The 19345-nt window shown below is 39.2% G+C and overlaps 1 protein-coding gene across 1 annotated transcript in view; it reads left to right on the forward strand.

Annotated features, from left to right (window-relative positions):
* Window positions 1-19345, forward strand: part of kif6 (kinesin family member 6) — a gene marked incomplete in the record, with an annotated part of 57454 nt that overhangs the window by 23364 nt on the left and 14745 nt on the right. The window contains 2 exon segments of the mRNA XM_035674310.1: window positions 1562-1715; window positions 9145-9261. Of these exon segments, the coding sequence (XP_035530203.1) occupies window positions 1562-1715; window positions 9145-9261 (271 nt within the window).

Raw genomic sequence — 19345 nt, forward strand, 5'->3', positions numbered from 1 at the left:
GTTTAATTCTGTTAGCTAGTGCTTGAGTTGCATCTTCAGTAAAACAAAGTAATAGAACAAATTTGATCAGCATGTGACGTGTCAGAACTGATCTCTTTACATTTCACTTCATCCACGAGCCCAGCAGTGACCAGCTGACCAATCACCTCCTCTAAATAGCTCCCTCTACTGTCCTCTGCTGAGAAATGCCTTACTTTTGAATTAATGACCTTTCCTATTTTAATGTGGTTAATATTGGTGGTTACTGTCTCATAAAATTGCTTGGTAAACTTTTATCACTGTATTTTGATGATTAATATAATCTTATCCTCAGGCCTGACTATAACCTAACTGGATATTGTATACTTAGTTCTAGAGAATACATATGACTAGAAAGTGCAAATATTTTAGGATACAATAGGGCCAATTTCATTGAGTGTTGTTGATTTTCCCACACCTGACTGAAGTCTAGACACTCTGTGTTTTGCAGTTATTTGCCATCTAATTAGAGGCGAGGTGTAATTTGACATGCAGTCGTTGATGTGTGTGTTTAAACAAGATCTCAAGAATTTACACCAAAGCTAAAATACAGCCAAGACACAACGACATACAATAAAGTGGTCTGAACTCTCTTTTTCTCTTATTGTGCTGATGTACTCATAATTGCTTATCTTTAATGAATGGGTCAGTGGACATATATTTATGTACCCATCATTATTAAACACGTACGTAGGGTTCAGACTAAATAGTAAACACTGTATGTGTTACATTAATGGCTCATTTTTGAATTTGTTTATATTTCTCCGTATGTATTACTTTGGAACTGATACTTAAACTGAAGTCACCACCTGGAAGAGGTGGTTCAATCAATGTCATTGTGTTTCCTGTGTATTTTTATTATTGTGGAGTCTGGACACCATTTTGGTTTTGGCTCTATGCCCAGTCTACACAATTTGTCATACAGACAGCTGTGGAATAAGTTTGCAATTGAATGTAGTTGTTATAGTTTGCAGGATGTTGGTCGAAAACACAAATTCTCAAAGAAAGTCAGATCTTATTTAACATTTCTCAAACAGCAGCCGATGGTACACTGCTGCTAAATGAGCGTAGGGAAAACACTGTGGTGCTCACACTGTTCCTGCACTCCGGTTTGGTTGGAGTTGGAGCAGCCACCAGAAGCAGTTCCAGATCCCACTTGAATGTCTGTTTATCTCTCCTTCAGTTTGTTATGATCCGCACTCTATCTCCTGTTCAGTTTACATTCCTCTAAGCATCACCCCAGTCACACTCCAGTGATTGTGCAGGAATTTGTATCTGGTTTGAATTGGATTTCTTTCTTCTTTTTTCTCAATGCTGGCTAGCTCTTTCACACTCAGCTCCCTGCTGTTTGTCCTTGTCTTAGGTTGATGTTCAAAAACATCACTTTTAAGGTAAAAAATTGCATTCCTGTGACTCCAGCTGTCACTATTATTTGATTGAATGCAGTTCTCAACAATTGGAATGGACAACCAGATTATGCACTGTTTTTTATACAGTCTATACCCAACCATTTTTTTTTTACTATTTTGTGTTTTTTGTACAGATGATGATCATGGACAAGCATGGAGGAGGAAATGGGCGCAGTGATGGGTCACCAGCAGAAACAGTGAGGGAGGAAGTCATTCAAGACAGCCACCACAGTGCAGCAGAGGTAACCAAACTAAAGACGATGCTGAAGCAGCGTGATAATGAAATCAGTATCCTTTGACATAAGCCAGCTCAGATTACTCAGATACTACCACATTGAGGTTTATTTCTAGTGGTCAAATTAGACAATATATGATGAGATACTTTGTAAGAAAATTATTTTATGTATGCACACTTTAGCTTGTGTTATATAATTGTAGGTGATTCACATTATGTAAAATACATACACATTTTTCTAAATCAAATGTGGTGAGACTTTTCTTTTTAGTTTATAGATTCATAACTTGTCTGACTAAAATGTAAACTCACTTTCTCTTTGTCTAGCAGAAGGAGAGATTTCTGCCACAGAAATGACATTTCTTTTCTTAAATGACTTGGATGTTTTTAGCATTCCCCATTTTTACATTGCACGTCTAAAATAATGCTAGAATCCCCAACTGGATGGATTATATTGTAAAATATAGATTTACAGCAGATATATATAAACATAGATAGGATTTCAGTGCTAACACTAGAGTTTTTTTTTCTAGTTTTTGGTAAGGTGCAAACATCCCAAAGATTTGATATTGGCTAGTCCTTTAAGCTTTTATCCTGCTATTTCTGACTGAGACTTTGAGACTGAGACTACAGTGTGACAGAACAGCTTCAGCTACTCTTAATGAAGCATTGATTTGCTATACCTGTTCTGGGTTGGTTCAGATCTCTCTTACTGCTTCTGAAGTGAGATTCCCTACCTTGGGCTTGGTTGCGAATTTCAGATGGCGAGGATTCTTGTCCTTTTTATTGGTTTACTGGTGGGTCGGGACGCCTGCATGTTGTAGGGTGGAATAGGAATGGGAATTGATGAGATTTGAATGATTCAATACTTTTATTCGTCCTATTCTTTGTCGATTCCTGTATTGATTCCTGATCATTTTTCTGTGTGGAAACTGTCAGAAAAACATGCTGGCATTGATAAATGAACAAGGGAAGTGAACCTTTACAAAAGGTAAAGGTTACAAGAGGCTGGCAACAACATGTACCAAATAGGGAAGCACACCGCTGTCTCTACCGTCACTAGGCTAAAAGTGGAGTCATCAGAGACAATGACTGCAGTGCGTGTACGGAATTTACATTCCAAATTGATTGAAAATGGGGAAAAATCTGCAAAAATAAATTGAGTACTCAACTTTAAATGTGCGTTTGTATCCAGCCTCACAGTTTAATCACACTTACTGTTAATAGTAAAATCTTCATTAGGCGAAAGGTATTTATCCTAAAGTAAATCTGCCTGTGGTATTGCATGGCTGGATTACAGCTCTTCTACAGACACATAAATTATGAAATGTAAGTAGTCTTGCATTCATCACCAGTGCCCCAGAATACACATGAGATGTTGTTTTAATGTGTATGTTCAGATAGAGCTTCATCTAATGACGGCAGTTAATCATAATTACTATTAATCATAATCAGGGTATTTGCGTTTGAATATGATATTTCTAATGGCTTTATGGGATTATTCTTCCCTCAGCCCCTCTTGCCATGGCTTGTCATTAGATCACAGCACATTAGTCGGAAAATTGAGATGTCTGCTTGATTATTTTGCCACAAAAACCTCAGCTCTCCAAAATAAATATAATATTATCATGCAGATATTTCACCGTAGTATTTCTTGGACAAAGTATGTGTAATGTGAAATCCTCTCTTCTTTGTAGATTTTCCCTCTCAAAATGTCATACATTGGTTTTCACATGATGTAAATGTAATTGCTAAAATTGGTACTGCGCGTGTTTAAAAGCACATATTTGGGCCAGTAATGCACACGCTCTACTGACCATATTGCCTCTATGTTCTTTCATTGTGAAGTTTGTATATAAAGTTGCAGTAGCCTAAACTGTCAATCCCTCATTCAGGGTGGTCTGTCTGCAGCATGTAACACTATAGTTTGGGTTGACCAACCCTGTAGGGGTGACATCATTTCCAGCCTGAGCCCTAATAACTATCTAGATTCAGACAATTTCTACAACTTAAGCTTGTATCCGCTAGCTAATCACCATGCTTTCCATGTCTGTGTAACTGTCCTACCCCCTACTCTGCTAAAACCATTACTGGGAGCCATTGTTCCTGTGCTACAGGCTGACTGTTCCCAGACTGACGCTCACAGGGTTAATTATGGGAGAGTTCCCTGTAAAACAAAAGGGTGTATCCCTACCCGCTGCCCCTGTGTGTTCCCATGCATGGGCGACTCTGCATGGGAGTGGGGCACCTGGTAATGTTTAGTAGTGATGTCACATCCACCACTAACATGATGATAGAGCAACAAGGAGAACTAACAAACACTGCTGATTTGAGTAACAGTGACAGTGCTACCTGGCATAAAAATGCCAGGTAGCACTTAGAATTTCCCCATTTTGTCACAGTGGTAAAATGTTGTACACTCAAATCTGAAGTGCGTCTGCTTGCAAGGTGTTTTGTCAAGCTGTGTTAGCAATCTACAGAAAAGCATGAAGTGGAGCTGCATTGGAGGAATGCATCACAAATGAGACCCCTAACATTCATGTTGCATTTGCCCAAATAACAGTCTGTCCTTTACTCCAGATACTACACATCACTTTCACTACATCCCACTTTTGAAGCATAGCATACCCCATGACATTAATCCCTATCTTCCAGGTATCCACTAGGGGTGATAAGATTCATAGATTTGGATCGGCCCACCAGCATAAAAATATACGATTGAAGACATTTGCATTGGTAAAAAATGTACTTATATATAATTACTAGTAGACGCTCTAAGCCTTTTATTATTTAAAAAGGTGACTAATAATTTGTGACCAACAATTGTATGTGTAGATGTGTTCCTCCCTTCTAAACTGTTTCTCAAGCTGCCTGCAATAGTGGTGAATCGTAGTTGCTTCATATGTATCTTAATGTATCGGATCTTTGGCAATTTTTGGGGCTTTTATTGCCTTTAATTGATAGTGACAGCTGAAGAGTGATATATATGATTATGGACTGTTATAATATTCAGCATCATGCAAGATTTATGATTTGAACTTTTAACTTTAATAGTGGCCATCCATATCTTATTCTTTCAACTATGCTTTGTGGACCACAAAGAGGCTTGACAGTAGTGTATCTTCCATTTATTTAATTTAACAACTGAAGTGGAACATAGGTGTAAATATTGTGTAACGGCAGTGATCCAGGGACATAAAGTAACATTTTGAGGTAGAAAAGATGAATGGTAGTATTCACAACTAGCAAATTATTATTGTGTTTTATTTTCTTTTGGCTCACGTGTGCTGTTGAATGTATCCAAGACAGATTTGGCTAATATGAAGTCATAACTGCAACAGTGATGAAGCACAGAAATTATCTCAGTGTGTGTTTACTGCATTGGCAAGGGTTTCTGGAATCCCTTAACAACTCTGGCCATTGTTCGGTATGATTTCTTACATCAAGACATTAGAGCTCAAATTTCCACTCAGTCAAAATAATACCATAACTTTTATTGCTCAGAGACACTACAGCCTCGTCTACTGAAACAAACTCTCTGGGTCTCATTGCTGTAGTTGTTCATAGTTATAGTCTACAGATGTTTAGGTGTTTGTTTTTTTGCCACACTACTGGCATGGCTCTAGGAATGGCAATTTTGAAGTGAACAATGTGACATCTACTAGACGGATTGGCACAAAATTTGGTACGGATTTTTTTTTTCCCCAGACAATGCATGTGATCCCCTGACTTTCCATCTTCTGCTTTATTGGTCAGAAAAGGCTGTGGAGAAAATGGGGATAGCAGGAATGGGACCCTTGCTTTGGATTGTGCTTTAGTATATTTCAAGTATATTTGATCACTTTTGAAAAGAAAGTCCCGAATATCACAGTTTGAATCCTCTGGGTCTGATGAAACTCAACAAGTTGGATATGCAATCATCATTACTGGTCATATTATATTGTTCATGAATATGTAAATATATCCCCCAGTGCAACAATCAAAGCAGAATTGGGAGGTATTTATTGTTTTCTGGTTTGAGTCACTTGATTGTGAGTCAGCTGTGTAGCTCATCCACATTGGGTTTTGTGACAACTTTGAACCCATAAAGCAATTCACGGGCTTTTAAGTTGTGAAACATAGATGCAGCCAAGAGTGTAGATTTGCTGCCAGCTGCAAACTGTTTTTGCACATATGCAAATGAGTGCTGATTGAATGAAATTACCTAAATTGGTCTGTTTGCAGATTGGAAATGTGTGCCTGGTCTCAGATTAAACTGATTATAACTAAATTGTGTTTTATTTGAATAATGAGAGGAGGATAGGGCTCAGTTTTCAAGAAATTTGTGAATATTACTGCTTTAGTTGTAAACCCACTCATAACTTATTGCTCTGTTGACACAGCAGTTGACATTAACATTGACATGTCTTTGGTGTCTTTTGGACAACTGGCATTAGTTTTGTGTTTTTCAGATCTCTGTGCACTGCACATTCTCTAAGTAACTGAAGCAAAGCTCTGATCTGTTTTACATCCAAACCTATTATAGTATTTTTTCTTGGAAACGATATAGAGCATAACATTTAAAAGCATTTACAAAAGTTTTTCTGGGCTTTACTGACCACTCATCCAGTTCCCATTCAGTTCATGTGTTAATGCATTCTGTCACTTATTTTGGTAATATTTCATGTGTTTTGTTATCATCTCTGGAAAGCCCACTGCTGATGCTCACCACAGGTCACTGATTACAAGCTACAGGTCCTTTTTAACGACTGGGTGCAAAGATTATTGACGCAAACTAATTAAATAAAGCACAATAATACAGGACACGCCAGGTCATTCATGACTGATCCCTCCTCCAAAACTTGTAAAGATTCCACTTTTTGATCCACAAAGCCAAAAAAGCTGTAAAAATTAGGATTTATGTAAGGGCACCTTACAGTTCTTGTTAGATGCTCCACGAGCATGAACACGCTTATTGTCACTGCACAAATTATTTATATGTGCTTCATCATACTTTCGACTCTTTGAAAAAGGAGCGTGACAGTGTTTGCAACGTGGATCTTTGTCAGACTTTCTGTCTGCGTTGTCCATTACACCCCACACTTCTAATTTGTTAAACAGAATTAGCAACATTGATTTATAGATTTGATTTGTAATCCTATCAGAAGTGGGCTTTCAATTGTACATTAGTCTTGAGGAGAGTAGTCAATTAAAATTGAAGGGTTCAGCCCCTTGAGAAGGTGAATGTGCTCAGCCAATTTGTGATTATGAGATATCATGTAGGCAAAGTTTACATCTTGACCTAAGATTGGCACCGAAAAACTGGATTCAGCACTTTTATTAGTAACTCAACAGCTACAGACTTTTATTTTATAGCTTCACTCAAATACTGTTAGCTTTTGAGACACTCAAACATTCTTCTAATACTATAATTTTAATCTAACAAAATATCTTCTTTAAATATTTTATTACTCATATTGTACGGTACGTTGAAATTGGAGCAATTTGTGGCACCACTGAGATTGGCATTGCACCTTTGCCAGCTGTGGTCATTTTAAAGGCATTTTCTTTATTTCCTGTGATGTCTGCTTTATTGGACAGCATAATAGAGAGTGACAAGAAAGATGAGAAGGAGAGATTGAATGCACGTCGCGAGCCGAGTTTGACCACATTTTGAGTGCACGGCATGTGAAGCAGCCCGCAGATCTAATGTGCAACCCCCAAGAGAAATGTTCATCATATACTAGAAGTCAATGCTAGTGTTCAGCATAAATGAAGATATCAGATCTCAATAATGGAAAAACCTGGTGAACAACAGTCTGAAGTAATGACTTGCATGAAACAATGACATAGGACCCACAGAAACATATTTCTCTGTAAAACTTGGCCTCAGTAGGTCATTTGGAATGGTGTTGGGTTTAGATTTTGGCAGTTTTGAGAAGACTTGCATGGTTGGTTTCATTGGAAACTGTATGTTATTGTTCCCACTGACATCCACTTTGTATTGTCTGACAGGAATATAAATTAACGTCTCCAGCTCCTTCAAAACTACATCCATTCATCATCCAAAATAATGACATTCTGACTTTTTCTTTTTCTTACATCCCAAATTATCTGCTGACCACCGCAGTTTTAGCCCGGCCACAACTAGATGTCTGCTAATCTCATGATAGGAACATGCTTGAAGAACAGACTAATGTGTTGCCTCTAAATTATGGGTTGTGATTAGGACATCAAATGCACGTCCATTTATAGTGGAAAAACAGGCCCATAGGTCAGGAGCTGAATGAATATTTTATGAGACTGTAATGTTTTATTCATGTTGGTAATGTATACGAAGATCAAAACTAATGGCTTAGTTGTTCTTATAGAATAACTTCAGCTGAGCTTCTGCCCCTTTACCTGCTAACCCCTGACAAGCTTTGATTTCTTGCTCTCTGTTGACATCTTAAAAGCAATCTTGGCAACTTTCTGTAAAATGTCTTGATCATGTTTTTCTTTATACACTTTTCCCATGCAACTTTAGTTCACGCAATTCTAATTTTCCCTCCGTCAGCACTTCTGCTTGCAAAAAAAATTGCCTCTGCTAGCACCGTCTTCTCCTTCCTCACCAGTAGTGGAAACAGCGCTGTGCTCCCGTTATACAGTAAACGTAACTCTACAAGTCATGAAGCATAGCAGCCAGGCGTCAATTTGATAATCAGATTTGAAAGTGGTGCATGAGTCTGTGCTCTGCTGTGTGCATTATTATTAAAAAATATGTGAGGCCAGCTGAAAGCAGTTTGAGGCAGTTGATCAAATACAAAATAGTACTGTAGAGTTAGAGGCAAAGTACAGGGAAAACGATTATAGTAAATTGTCCTAATGCATAGAGACATTGCATATGGAGAAGAGAAACGTGTCATGGCAATAAAAGTGTGGATCTAAGCGGCGGCTCTTGCCTGTCGCCTCCTCTTTCAGCCGTTCAGTTCTCCCTGTCAGACTCACATAAGCGCACTCAGACTTACCGACACATCTACACGTACATACGACCTCATCAGCGGGAGGAGATTTTGTGGAATCTCGGTAGAGTCTCTGCAGCCTCCCTGGCTCCTCTTCTCTCCGCTGATTCATCCCAGACCGTGACATGCTCCTGAGCTTGGGAGGTCAGACACTGAGCACATGTCAGCACCCGTTATTAAAAGCCCACAATGAAGCCTGCTGTCTTTAGGAAATCACTGCGGATGCTACCCTTCTACTGTATGTTGTCACTTTGAGGCTAGCAATCATGACAAAATTAACTCTTATTTGAATTTTTGGAAGAACTGTCTAGCCATCCTCACATGCTAAAAAGTGTATTCAGTGGTGTACACTGTTGTTTGTTTGTACATCAAATTCTAAGCAGTCAGCATCTGTTGAAATGAGTCCTTTGACATGCATGTACAATTAAGTGGAAGATCTCTTTTCCATCCAATACTTTGTCCAAAGGAAAGACAAGTAGAGTCCTTGACTCAGTGCCTACAGGTATCCTAGTTAAGATGTTGAAGAAGGAGAAGAAATGGGCCCAGGATGCCGGATACCGAAGCACAGACACCATCTCTGCAGACTGTGGAGGACGAGCTATACAGTACATGAAAAGAGGTACTTTAAGAAGCTTTAATCTTTGTTTTGCTTGTCTACCACATTAAAGGGTTGGTTCAACTAAATTAGAAAACACACATTTTCTTAAACTTACTTACAGGGTTTTGAGATATCCGACTTTGCCATCAGCCCAAAACTATTGGGGCTGTTTCTTTTTTAGTAGAAAGTAGTTTTAATGAAAGCTGTCTCTAGCAATTTGGACTATCCAAAGTTAGAGTTAGGGTTAGCTTTTTTTTCACTGCTGTAAGCTTCCCAAACAACATCAGACCCACCGTTATTGTATTGGGGTGGTGGCAGGATAGTCAGAGACACATATCTTAAAACCATGGCTCATAAAACTAAAACAATTTGCATGGTTAGATACTGTGTTTCATTTCATGTTTTGTTTATTGTTGTTTGTAATTTCGGTAAACCAACCCTTTACGATGGATTCGATACTATTTAAGCAGCATGGTGGCTCAGTGGTTTTCATTTTTGCACAGCAAGAAGGATCTAGATTGGAATCATTGACTCTATATGAAGATGGACGATATGACAGTCACCCAAAAGTGAAGCCAAAATGTCAAGATCGCCCCCTGGTGGCTGAACGCACTATACGTCATAAATCCTGCCCCCTCCCGCCAATGGGACATGGGCCAAACAGTACCAATCAGAGAAATGTATCACATTTCTGTCATTTTAGGTAGTACTTATGCGCTGATCTATGTTCAAGTGGTCATTTTTCATGTCGTGATTGACAGCTGACGCTGCTCGCGATTGAGAGGATGTATGGGTGGAACCTTGATAACACGGTGCCAACCCCGATCACTACTGCGCCAACTCTGGCTCTAAATGATGTCCCGGCGCAAGATGGCAGTGTTCGTATCCAGGATTCTTTGGCTTCATTTTTGAACAGTGAGAGGAGGTGGAGCCATCATTATATACAGTCTATGGTTTGAACCCTACCAGGGCCAGCTATGTACATTCAATGTGAACGTTTCCTCTGTTTGTGTGGGTTTCTTCCTACCTCAAAACACATGCATTTTAGGTATAAGGCAATATTCTTCAGAAATTGAGTTGTTGTGCTCTGTGCAACTAAACAATAATAATGGGTGAAAGTGTCCCACAGGAATTAATAAAGTACTGTATAAATTCAACAGAATTTTCATAGATGTCAACTCCATTAAACGTGACAGTCAGTCTTTCTGACCTGGAAGAAGAGACGACTTTGTGATGAATTATGAGCTAAGCGCACAGGCAGGTGATCTTTCTCGATTGGAATGCGGGCAGCTCTTTGCGGTCATGCTGATTTTCAGTGCGCCTGTTGAGGTTGCCCATGGGCCATGACAAATCCTTGATTTCTGGATTTTACTGCACGGCGAGGAGTCTGACATCCCATAGCTCCCTATGTTGTCTTATTTCTAAACAGTGTCATCAGTGGGATTGCACGTATTTAATAGTTTCTTTTTTAGAGGTCATTCAAATGGCCCTGTTGAATTGTGTCAGCAAAGCAGCATTAGACAGTACAGTATATTAAACCTGTAATTTGTTGCTAATGAAAAGCTGATGAGCTTAAAACCTCTAATGCTTGCATTGGAACATGAAGCAGAGACCAAGGGCCAAGAATGCGGCAATATAAACACAAACAATGTTGAGGCAGTTGCATATAGAGGTAGTGTGTCCATGTCAAATGAAAAGCATTTGCTAAATTCTAAATATTTTTTATATTCATTTATTCTAATACAAGAATATACCTCATATAGGTAAACAACATTTGCCTTTTGGCAAATAGGTATGGAAATCTCAAAGGTCCGTTGTTGGTTTTGAATTGTCATCACAGTGTTGCAGTTGATTAGGTTACTTTCATGTAGTTATCCACATACCTTCAGAAGGTTTAGATCATAATGTCACTGAAGAGAAAGTATAACGTGGACTCAGAGTAGGCAGAAGACTTCAGAATGCAAGTTTCTTTACTTTTTCGCCCCTAACTGAGAGAGAGATGAACTGGGTTTAGATATAACAGGAATGTGGAGGTTGCTGAAAGTCAAGCCAATCAAGCTTTGTGATATGCTCCCTAGCCATCGGCAGCATTTATTTAGCTTTTCCTGTTTAATTTTGGTTAAGTGGGGCCTTAAGTGTGATGATAAACCTGAGCCCTTATAACGAGCTCGGTCATAGCCATCGGGCACAGGGGAGAGAGCCAGCAACTCATCAAACTGAGGCTGCGCTCCTGTCTGTGCTAACCACAGCTCCCTCATCCTCCTCGACATTTTTGTGTAATGGTGCCCAGTGCGGTAATAAGGCCAGCAGAGAGGTAATTGCAAACAGGGTCTCTGAAAGAAGAGCCCATTAAAAAACAAACACATGTTTGAACTCAGTCCAGTCAGAATTAGTGAGCGAATCAGTCATTCATTGAAGGGACAATGAGGAGCACTACGATGGATGGCTGTAAAGCTGTGGTTTATAAAACCACTGATAAATGATGTGCCATATGTATTAGTCTCTCAGAACGGTATGTGATCTAATATAGAGCTAGAATGATCATCTCACCAGAGGATTTGTTTTCACCTGGCCCCACAAGTCCTCTTTTTTTTTTTTCAATCCTTGATTTCATGAGACGTGATGACCTCTATGGATTCCACTTCCACTTGGTTGACCTGCAGCTACTTTACAACCATGACAATGGTGATAACTCTTGATAATGCTGTCTGTATGTGTTTTTAAATATGATCATGAAAGAAATTTGGGCTTTATGCTTGCAGTACATTTTGTGTACACATTTTTACAGTGAGCATCTGTTTTCTTCAATGACCAGATCATAAATACCTACATGACCTGCAGTGTTTGAGTTGGTCTGATTTCACAAAGAGCCATGTTTAACAGTGAAATATTACATATAAATAATCCAGCTGTTTCTTAATCAAATGAGATAGGACATGGGTCATTTCTGTCAGACTCAAAAGTCATTATAAAGAATCTTTTTGGCTCTGACCATAAAACTTGAGTTCCTAAATAAATGTTGCGCAAAGTTACTCTTGGCACCCAAAAAGTCAGCAATACTGCCTTCAGATTATATTGTTATGGTTGTTTCCTCCCATACTGAGTGATATCATGTCCCTCATTCATAATGTACAGATGATGGATTCATACTCGCATTTCCTCATCACACATTGTCATATGAGATAGAAGTGTATAATAATGAACTAATTGTTTAGTGGAATTATTATTAAAGAATGTATTAAGCAAGGAACTGTTGACTGTTTATAAAATTGCATTCTTTTCAAAAAGATGGTCAAGGTGAGGGAATCCGATGGGAGCTTGTTCAGGGTCTAAAGTTATCCACTATCATTATCATTATTATTACTATCATTATCAACGGCATTGCCATAGTCTGGAGTGTCACCACCTTATGTTCCTGTGTTTCTGTGCCTCTGCGTTGATAGCTGAGGCATTATGTTTTCGGGTTGTCCGTTCTTCCATCCATACATCCATCCCATTCTCTCATTTCAGGAACCCCTTAAAGGAATTTCTACAAATCTGGCACAAATGTTCACTTGCACTCAAGGATGAACTGATCAGAATTTGTCGGTCAAAAGTCAACATCATAATGTCCAGGAAAAACACTTCACATTTGCTAGGTTGCTTTATTGTTTAACTGGGTCTCTTCTCTTTTCCCATGCAAAGCAAACACTAACTAATTATGATTGGACTGGATTTTGTTGGTAGGTCAAAGTGTTGGTTCTTAAGAAAAATGCTACTGGAGTGATGAACTGTTGACTGATTACACCACTCATAAACACAGACTACGCAATGACTAAATTAGGTTATTTTTCTACCAATATTGGTACTGTGTAATATTATCCATTTTGTCGTGAAACAATTGCTGCCCCTTCAAAAATCCCCTGACCCTGCTAGCAGTTACGTGTCCACTCTGGAATGTTCATCGACTTTTCTCACACTCCATGAGAAATTTCTGTCTCTTTCTGCTCAGTTTGCGACGATTTGCCGTGAGCAGAACACACTTCGAACTTCATCAGCTGTTAACCAGCAGGGAAACCTTGATGTTGTCCAGGAAGGCTCTGCACTTTGGAAGCAAAAGCTTTTAGGAACACATTGAGCAGTTCCAGGAGGGTCAGGGAAGACACTTTTCACTCTTTAGTGTTTCTGACTTCCACAGCGTTGAATCCTGCAGCACACCTGGTTTCAGGGATATTTTTAAAGCACCAGTTAACACTACAGTCTTAAACAGTTTTGCAAGAGGTCATTACATTCAATTACATGTCGATATTCCTCTTAAATACACATAATGTGCAATAACCTAGAAACACACAATTGACACAGCGTTATATATCATATGTTTCACATCTGGGGTGCCTATTTTCCATGACCCAGTTGGAAACTCATAACCAAACTATATACACATTAGATCATTGTTCTTTACTCTGTCCTAATTCAAAACAAATGCACTACATTTATCCTGTCCTCATGCTCAATGGGTCACTGAATGTTTATGTATGTTTTAATTTAGGTTTAATCTGAGGGCTGTGGTGCTGTAGCCAACAGCCTCTATGGTTACAGTGAGGGTAATTGGTGTCCCCTGAAGATTGACTGTAAATGTAATGATGATGACCTTTCCATGGAAACCATTCATGCTGATTGAACGGCGTAAAATCGACTCTACTCTTTCCATAATACATCCTTCTGTACTGGGCTCTTAGCTTTGCCAGCACAGAATAAAACGTTAACATTAGGGAGGTTTTTTTCTGGCTTTCTTTCGGATGACCACTGTCTCTGCAGAGTCTGCATACATTACAAGATTTTGAGTTCCTCTTAGAACTGGATTTCTACTGTGTGCACTTTAAATTGCAAACTGGACTCCTCTAAGTCTAAAATATCTCTGTCAGGCAAAATTATTTATTGTATTTATTGTCTTCTTTCACAGGTACAGACATACAGTGTCTCAGTCTCGTGCTCTTAAGATTTCAGTTTTTATAGTATAAAAAGGTGGCTAATTGATGGAAAAGGTGTTCCTGTTGTAATTCAGGCTGGTGATGACTTTTATTAAGCTTGCAGAAACTTGAAGGAGACTTGAGACTTACAGGGAGAGTTAGATCTTACTATAAATCCTGCTAGCATGTAATGAGACGCTGATGATTCTGCCAGACCCTACACACGTTTCTAAGTCTAAGGCAATACGGACACTTCAGTAAGTCAAATACTAATGTCCCCTGCCGAAGTCTGCAGTAGGAAAATACAATGTACCCTGACCTTTTCTGCAAACAGTTAACAACTGGTGTCAGACATTTTTCTTCTGATAAATTGATGGAAAAGTACCATCATACTTCACTTTGCTGGTATTCCATTTCTAAAATTTGTTGAAACAGCAACAATAGTCACGACACATTCCTGTATAACCTCTGTGGTTTGTCAGCACTTGAAGCACGGAAAAGAAGAATTAGGAAAGTTGGCCTAAGGTCCATGTGATCTCATTACCCCACAAATGATGTTAGTACAACATAATATGATGTCATATCAGTCTGAGATATTCCTGGAATGTTGCTTTATACAAGAGTCGAACAGAGTGCATTTCCCTCAAGAAACCTCTTCAACTGATTTGTTGAGTTTGGCTCTTGCAACACACTGTATGCCTGTGAGATGCCTGCTGGTTTCAATCAAGACCTTCCAAAAATAAAGAAACAAAATTCCTATCTGTCCTACGATTAATCTCACATGACTTACTGTCCTGTGTATGTCTTTGGTTAGAACAGCTTTGTCACAAAAATCCACACATTTTAACAAGGGGGGAATTTATTGGAAGTCATTGTGAAGCTTTGGGTTTTCCACGGAAATCTTGCAAAATAATGGTGGTTTGTATTATATTATTAGATTAGGTCACACACAATCCAGTGCAGGCAAAAAAACATGTTGGATTGTTGGAGACACAGAACTTGTTTTACTGTAAATTTGATTTGTCAAATTGAGAAAGAGCTTTGATGGATTGGCAGATGTATCTGTGGTTGTTTCTCTGAACTCCGGAAGCTAGAAAGCGCAACCAAACCCTTAAGAATCAATAGCCATGAAAAGGTTGATTGATGGAAACTGCAAAATTTTAACTTTCTCAAATTCACAAAGTGTTTTTTTTACCATTTTCGAAAAAGAGTTGTTATTGAGTTGAATGTTCTTAACGGAAACACTATTTCTGAATAGGTTCTAATGTAGCGAACATTTATCTCCCATGAATAATCAGCTGTTTCCGCTCCGACAGTCTCACCATCGTTCCCATGGCTCTAGATTCAGATCTGATGTAATATTCTTCATATTAATGCAGAAAACAGGAAGCATAGAAATTGTTTCATGTATTGTTTTTCACTCTTACTGGCGCTATTTTAATTACATAATCTTGTTGCTCTCTTCTACTGGTTTCTGGTTCCAACTGGAGAATTGGCACAACTACTGCTTATTTCAATGAACCAGCTCCTGATAATCACATAACGGTAGAGGATGAAAATAAGCATTCATTTACAGTTTCTTTTGAAGAATTACTCAAAATTCAGCTCGGATATGCCATACATTAGGATGCAAATGCAACTAGGGTATCACCGCAAGGCATCAAGCATGTTTCTGAACAACTGATTATGTCCAAAATTATATAGTTTTATAGCCAAAGTTCGGTGGGGAGCATCCGCCATGTAATGCTGACATGTTAATAATTAGTGTTTATATTTGTGTTTATGTTCTCTTTAAACAGGGAATGGAAGGCTAATAGTCATTCAGTTTTGTAATTAGTAATAGGTGGGAGGGCAACTGTATAAGAGGTTGGCATCTGGCTGCCAGATTGGAGCTGAGTATTTGTGGATGTGGGAACAGGCACAGCTCAGGTCTCACTGTTCATATCTGCACAGCGGGATCTCACACAACTTCCCATACTTAGTAGATTATTTTCAGTAGCATGACAAGCATGCAATCTTGTTTAGAGGGTAGTTTGTATGCTAGGTTTGAGTTGAGCATGAATCTGTTGATATTAAAGGGGAACTTCGGCAGATTTTTACCCTAGTCTTGATCACTAGAGGTCACCGAGTACTGTCGATAGGAAACGACCAAAATTGGTTCTAGCAAACTGGATTCCTGCAGCTAATGGCCAGAGCTCCCAGTTAGTTAATACACTTCTTGGGGCATATCCTAAAGGAGTGCCTTTTGCTCCTCTTAACAGACACCAAAAATGCAGTGTGTAAATCGGAGAGTTAGTGGTGGGAAGACATGGGCTGCGTTTCATTAGTATTCCACTTTCCCCTCATTCCACTTACCCTCAGCCCCTTGGTATACGTAACGCATACGTTGCACGGAGGCCACTTGGAGCTCAGAGGTGAAACGTGGGGGGGAGGAGCAGGGATTTAAATGAAACGCACTTGCCCCTGGAGTTATCATTGGCAGTCGCCGGCGTTATAGCGGCAATGACTGTTGCATTGTGGGTGATATGCACCTCGGAGTGACATTCGTTGTTCCACTCGCTCCCTCAGCCCTCCGAGGGTCCACTCACCAGGTTCCACTTCAGTTTCCAGACAATTGGAACAAACACTTATGAGGGCGGCGGGATTCCCCCGAGGGCAGAGGCAATGCAAGTGAACGAGGCATTGTTGAAAACTAATTGAAACGCACCATGACATTTTTGAGGGGGAAATAACTTTTTCGTTGCATATCTCCGTGATCGATTAATCTGGCTTTCGGTGAAGCGAGCGTGTGAAAAACAGGTAGGCAGACATACTGTTTTGTACGGTTCTGCACAACGTATGGTTGAAAAGGCCATGTTTTGTCACCGTAAAGGCCCTGATCATTGTTGCACAGACATTTAATTGGCATTTTGTGTCTGTTAAGAGGAGCAAAAGGCACTCTTATGATATGCCCCAAGAAGTGTATTTATAACAGTAGAATTAGTATCTGTGAGCTTCTGGAACCATTAGCTGCAGGAACTCCAGTTTGCTAGATGTATCCAAAATCTGGTTCATTCTATTTCCTATCGACAATGTACTCGTTATATTTTTTAGTTGTTGGGGTTTGGTGTGGTGGTTAGGGGTGCCTCTAGTGACAAGATCGGAGGGTATATAAATAATGCTGAGATGTTCTCTGCGTGTTTATAACTGAAGCTTTCTTATGTTGTTTCCTGAGAAGTAAAGCATATGCCTTAGTGCTGGGTTATTTGTGTATCTCTCAGGTCCACGGATCTGTCGTATGGGAAGCTAAGAGGCCTTTGAAGAGGCTTTCTAGTCAGGTACCATGAGGACCGATTTGTCTGAGTATGAAGACAACAAGAAACCATCTCAAACAGAGGTTAGTCACTAGGAGGATTGGAGCGATTATGACTAATATAAAAATTTATTCCCGTAACGATAAAGGAATGACTAAATTAAGACACCAATTCAGGCCTAATCAGTTTGACTGTAGGAAGATTTAATCAACAATTTAGGATCATGAGATGTATATAGATAGTGCTAATAAACGGATACTGATCTATAGTTGATATAACTATATTATAGGTGAACATACTTGTCATCCAGTGCATGTATAACGGTCACCTGCGTCCTCCGGTTATTGGGCTTTCTACCCACGTGTATGTGCTGGTGAGTATTCATATGAACTGGTGGTGTGGAGTGATGAGGCAAAGATGCATCGGCAAGTTTTCGTCTGAGTTGATTTGTTTTTTGCTGGGAGGCCTTTGGTTAGAATTTGTACGCTGCTGTACATCTTCGCATTTCTAGGCTATCGTGTTTTATATTCCGGTTTGTGCTTGTGTTAATTGGGTTGGTGTGTATACATACTTATTGTTTAAGTCAATGTACTGTTCTTATATGTATTTCGACTGAATGTTTGCAACTCTTGTCAGGTTGGTAAATTGCTTGTTCCATTGTCAGACTTTTTTAATGTTACCATAAGACTCATCTGTAGAGCCCTTTGAGATATATATGCAAGCTCAATCGCGGACCTGGACGTATATCTTTCCGCCTTCTCGCCATGATTGATCAAGAATTATGTGACTACACGTGTGGCTGCGGATTATGCCTCATTAGTTGTTATTTGAGCATATGTCATCAATGGTGAAGTTTATTGTTTTTATCTATATATAGTTTGGGATTGACATATTCTTACTGTGGGGATACGTTTTTGTTATCGAAGTTATGATGAGAATGGACGGACGTATAACATACGTCACCCCGATCCGGTCTAATTAGTCAACAGGTATGAAACGTTGTTGAGGACAACTGGATACTGACGACTGTGGAATGGGATTTTTGTTGGGTGGTGGTGTTTCTTGCGTATATGTCTTTCAGTGGGTCAAACAAGGATCACAGTATACTTTCATCATTGCCAGAGTAAGACCAGGGATATTGGTGCATGTGAACCAGGAAAGTCGAAGGTTACTTTAGTTTTAAATTCTAAGTTACATTAGATTACGGATGACTTAGTATGGTCACGTACAACGTACTTACTTGACCCTATAATTTTTTTTTTTTTGAACCTTAAGGTTTGGTTACGCCTGGTGTGTATTATGAATTCCTCGGGAATTTTGCTCTTTTGGTCGTGCATGCCCATTAACACCTGCATTTTTTTTGAACAGTCAGCTTGAGCCAGATAGATTCGTTGGGGGTGAAGGAGTTCTGTAATGAAGCAGAAACATGTATATCATAAAGTTGTCGTCATAAACAGGATTTTTAAATAGCCTTCCGATAAAATCTATCTTGTATACTATAGCATTTTAGGAGCTGTGAATAGCGTTTTTCAACTTATGTACATTCATTGTCATCTAACTATCGATATTAGTATTATCTAACTGATATAGCTAAATCATATTATAGGACTGTGAGGTCAAGCTCCTACGGAACGCTGAATATTCCTATTAACATTCTTCTGGTGTCCACTCAAAGGCACCTAGCTTACTTACCTGCGCTGGAAATACGATTTTACTTACAGCACGTCATCTGTCAGGGTTCTTGTTTCCCTGGAGGCAGAAGTCACTGTGACATAATTCCTGAAACCTAAGTAGTCCAGAGACTCTGATTTCCATCCTATTTCACGCTTAGTCTTGCATTCTCTTCATTTTTTGTATTTTTTT

Source organism: Morone saxatilis, unplaced genomic scaffold (assembly GCF_004916995.1).
Source record: "Morone saxatilis isolate NCDOM2014 unplaced genomic scaffold, NCSU_SB_2.0 Contig3, whole genome shotgun sequence".
NCBI classification, from domain to species: domain Eukaryota; kingdom Metazoa; phylum Chordata; class Actinopteri; family Moronidae; genus Morone; species Morone saxatilis.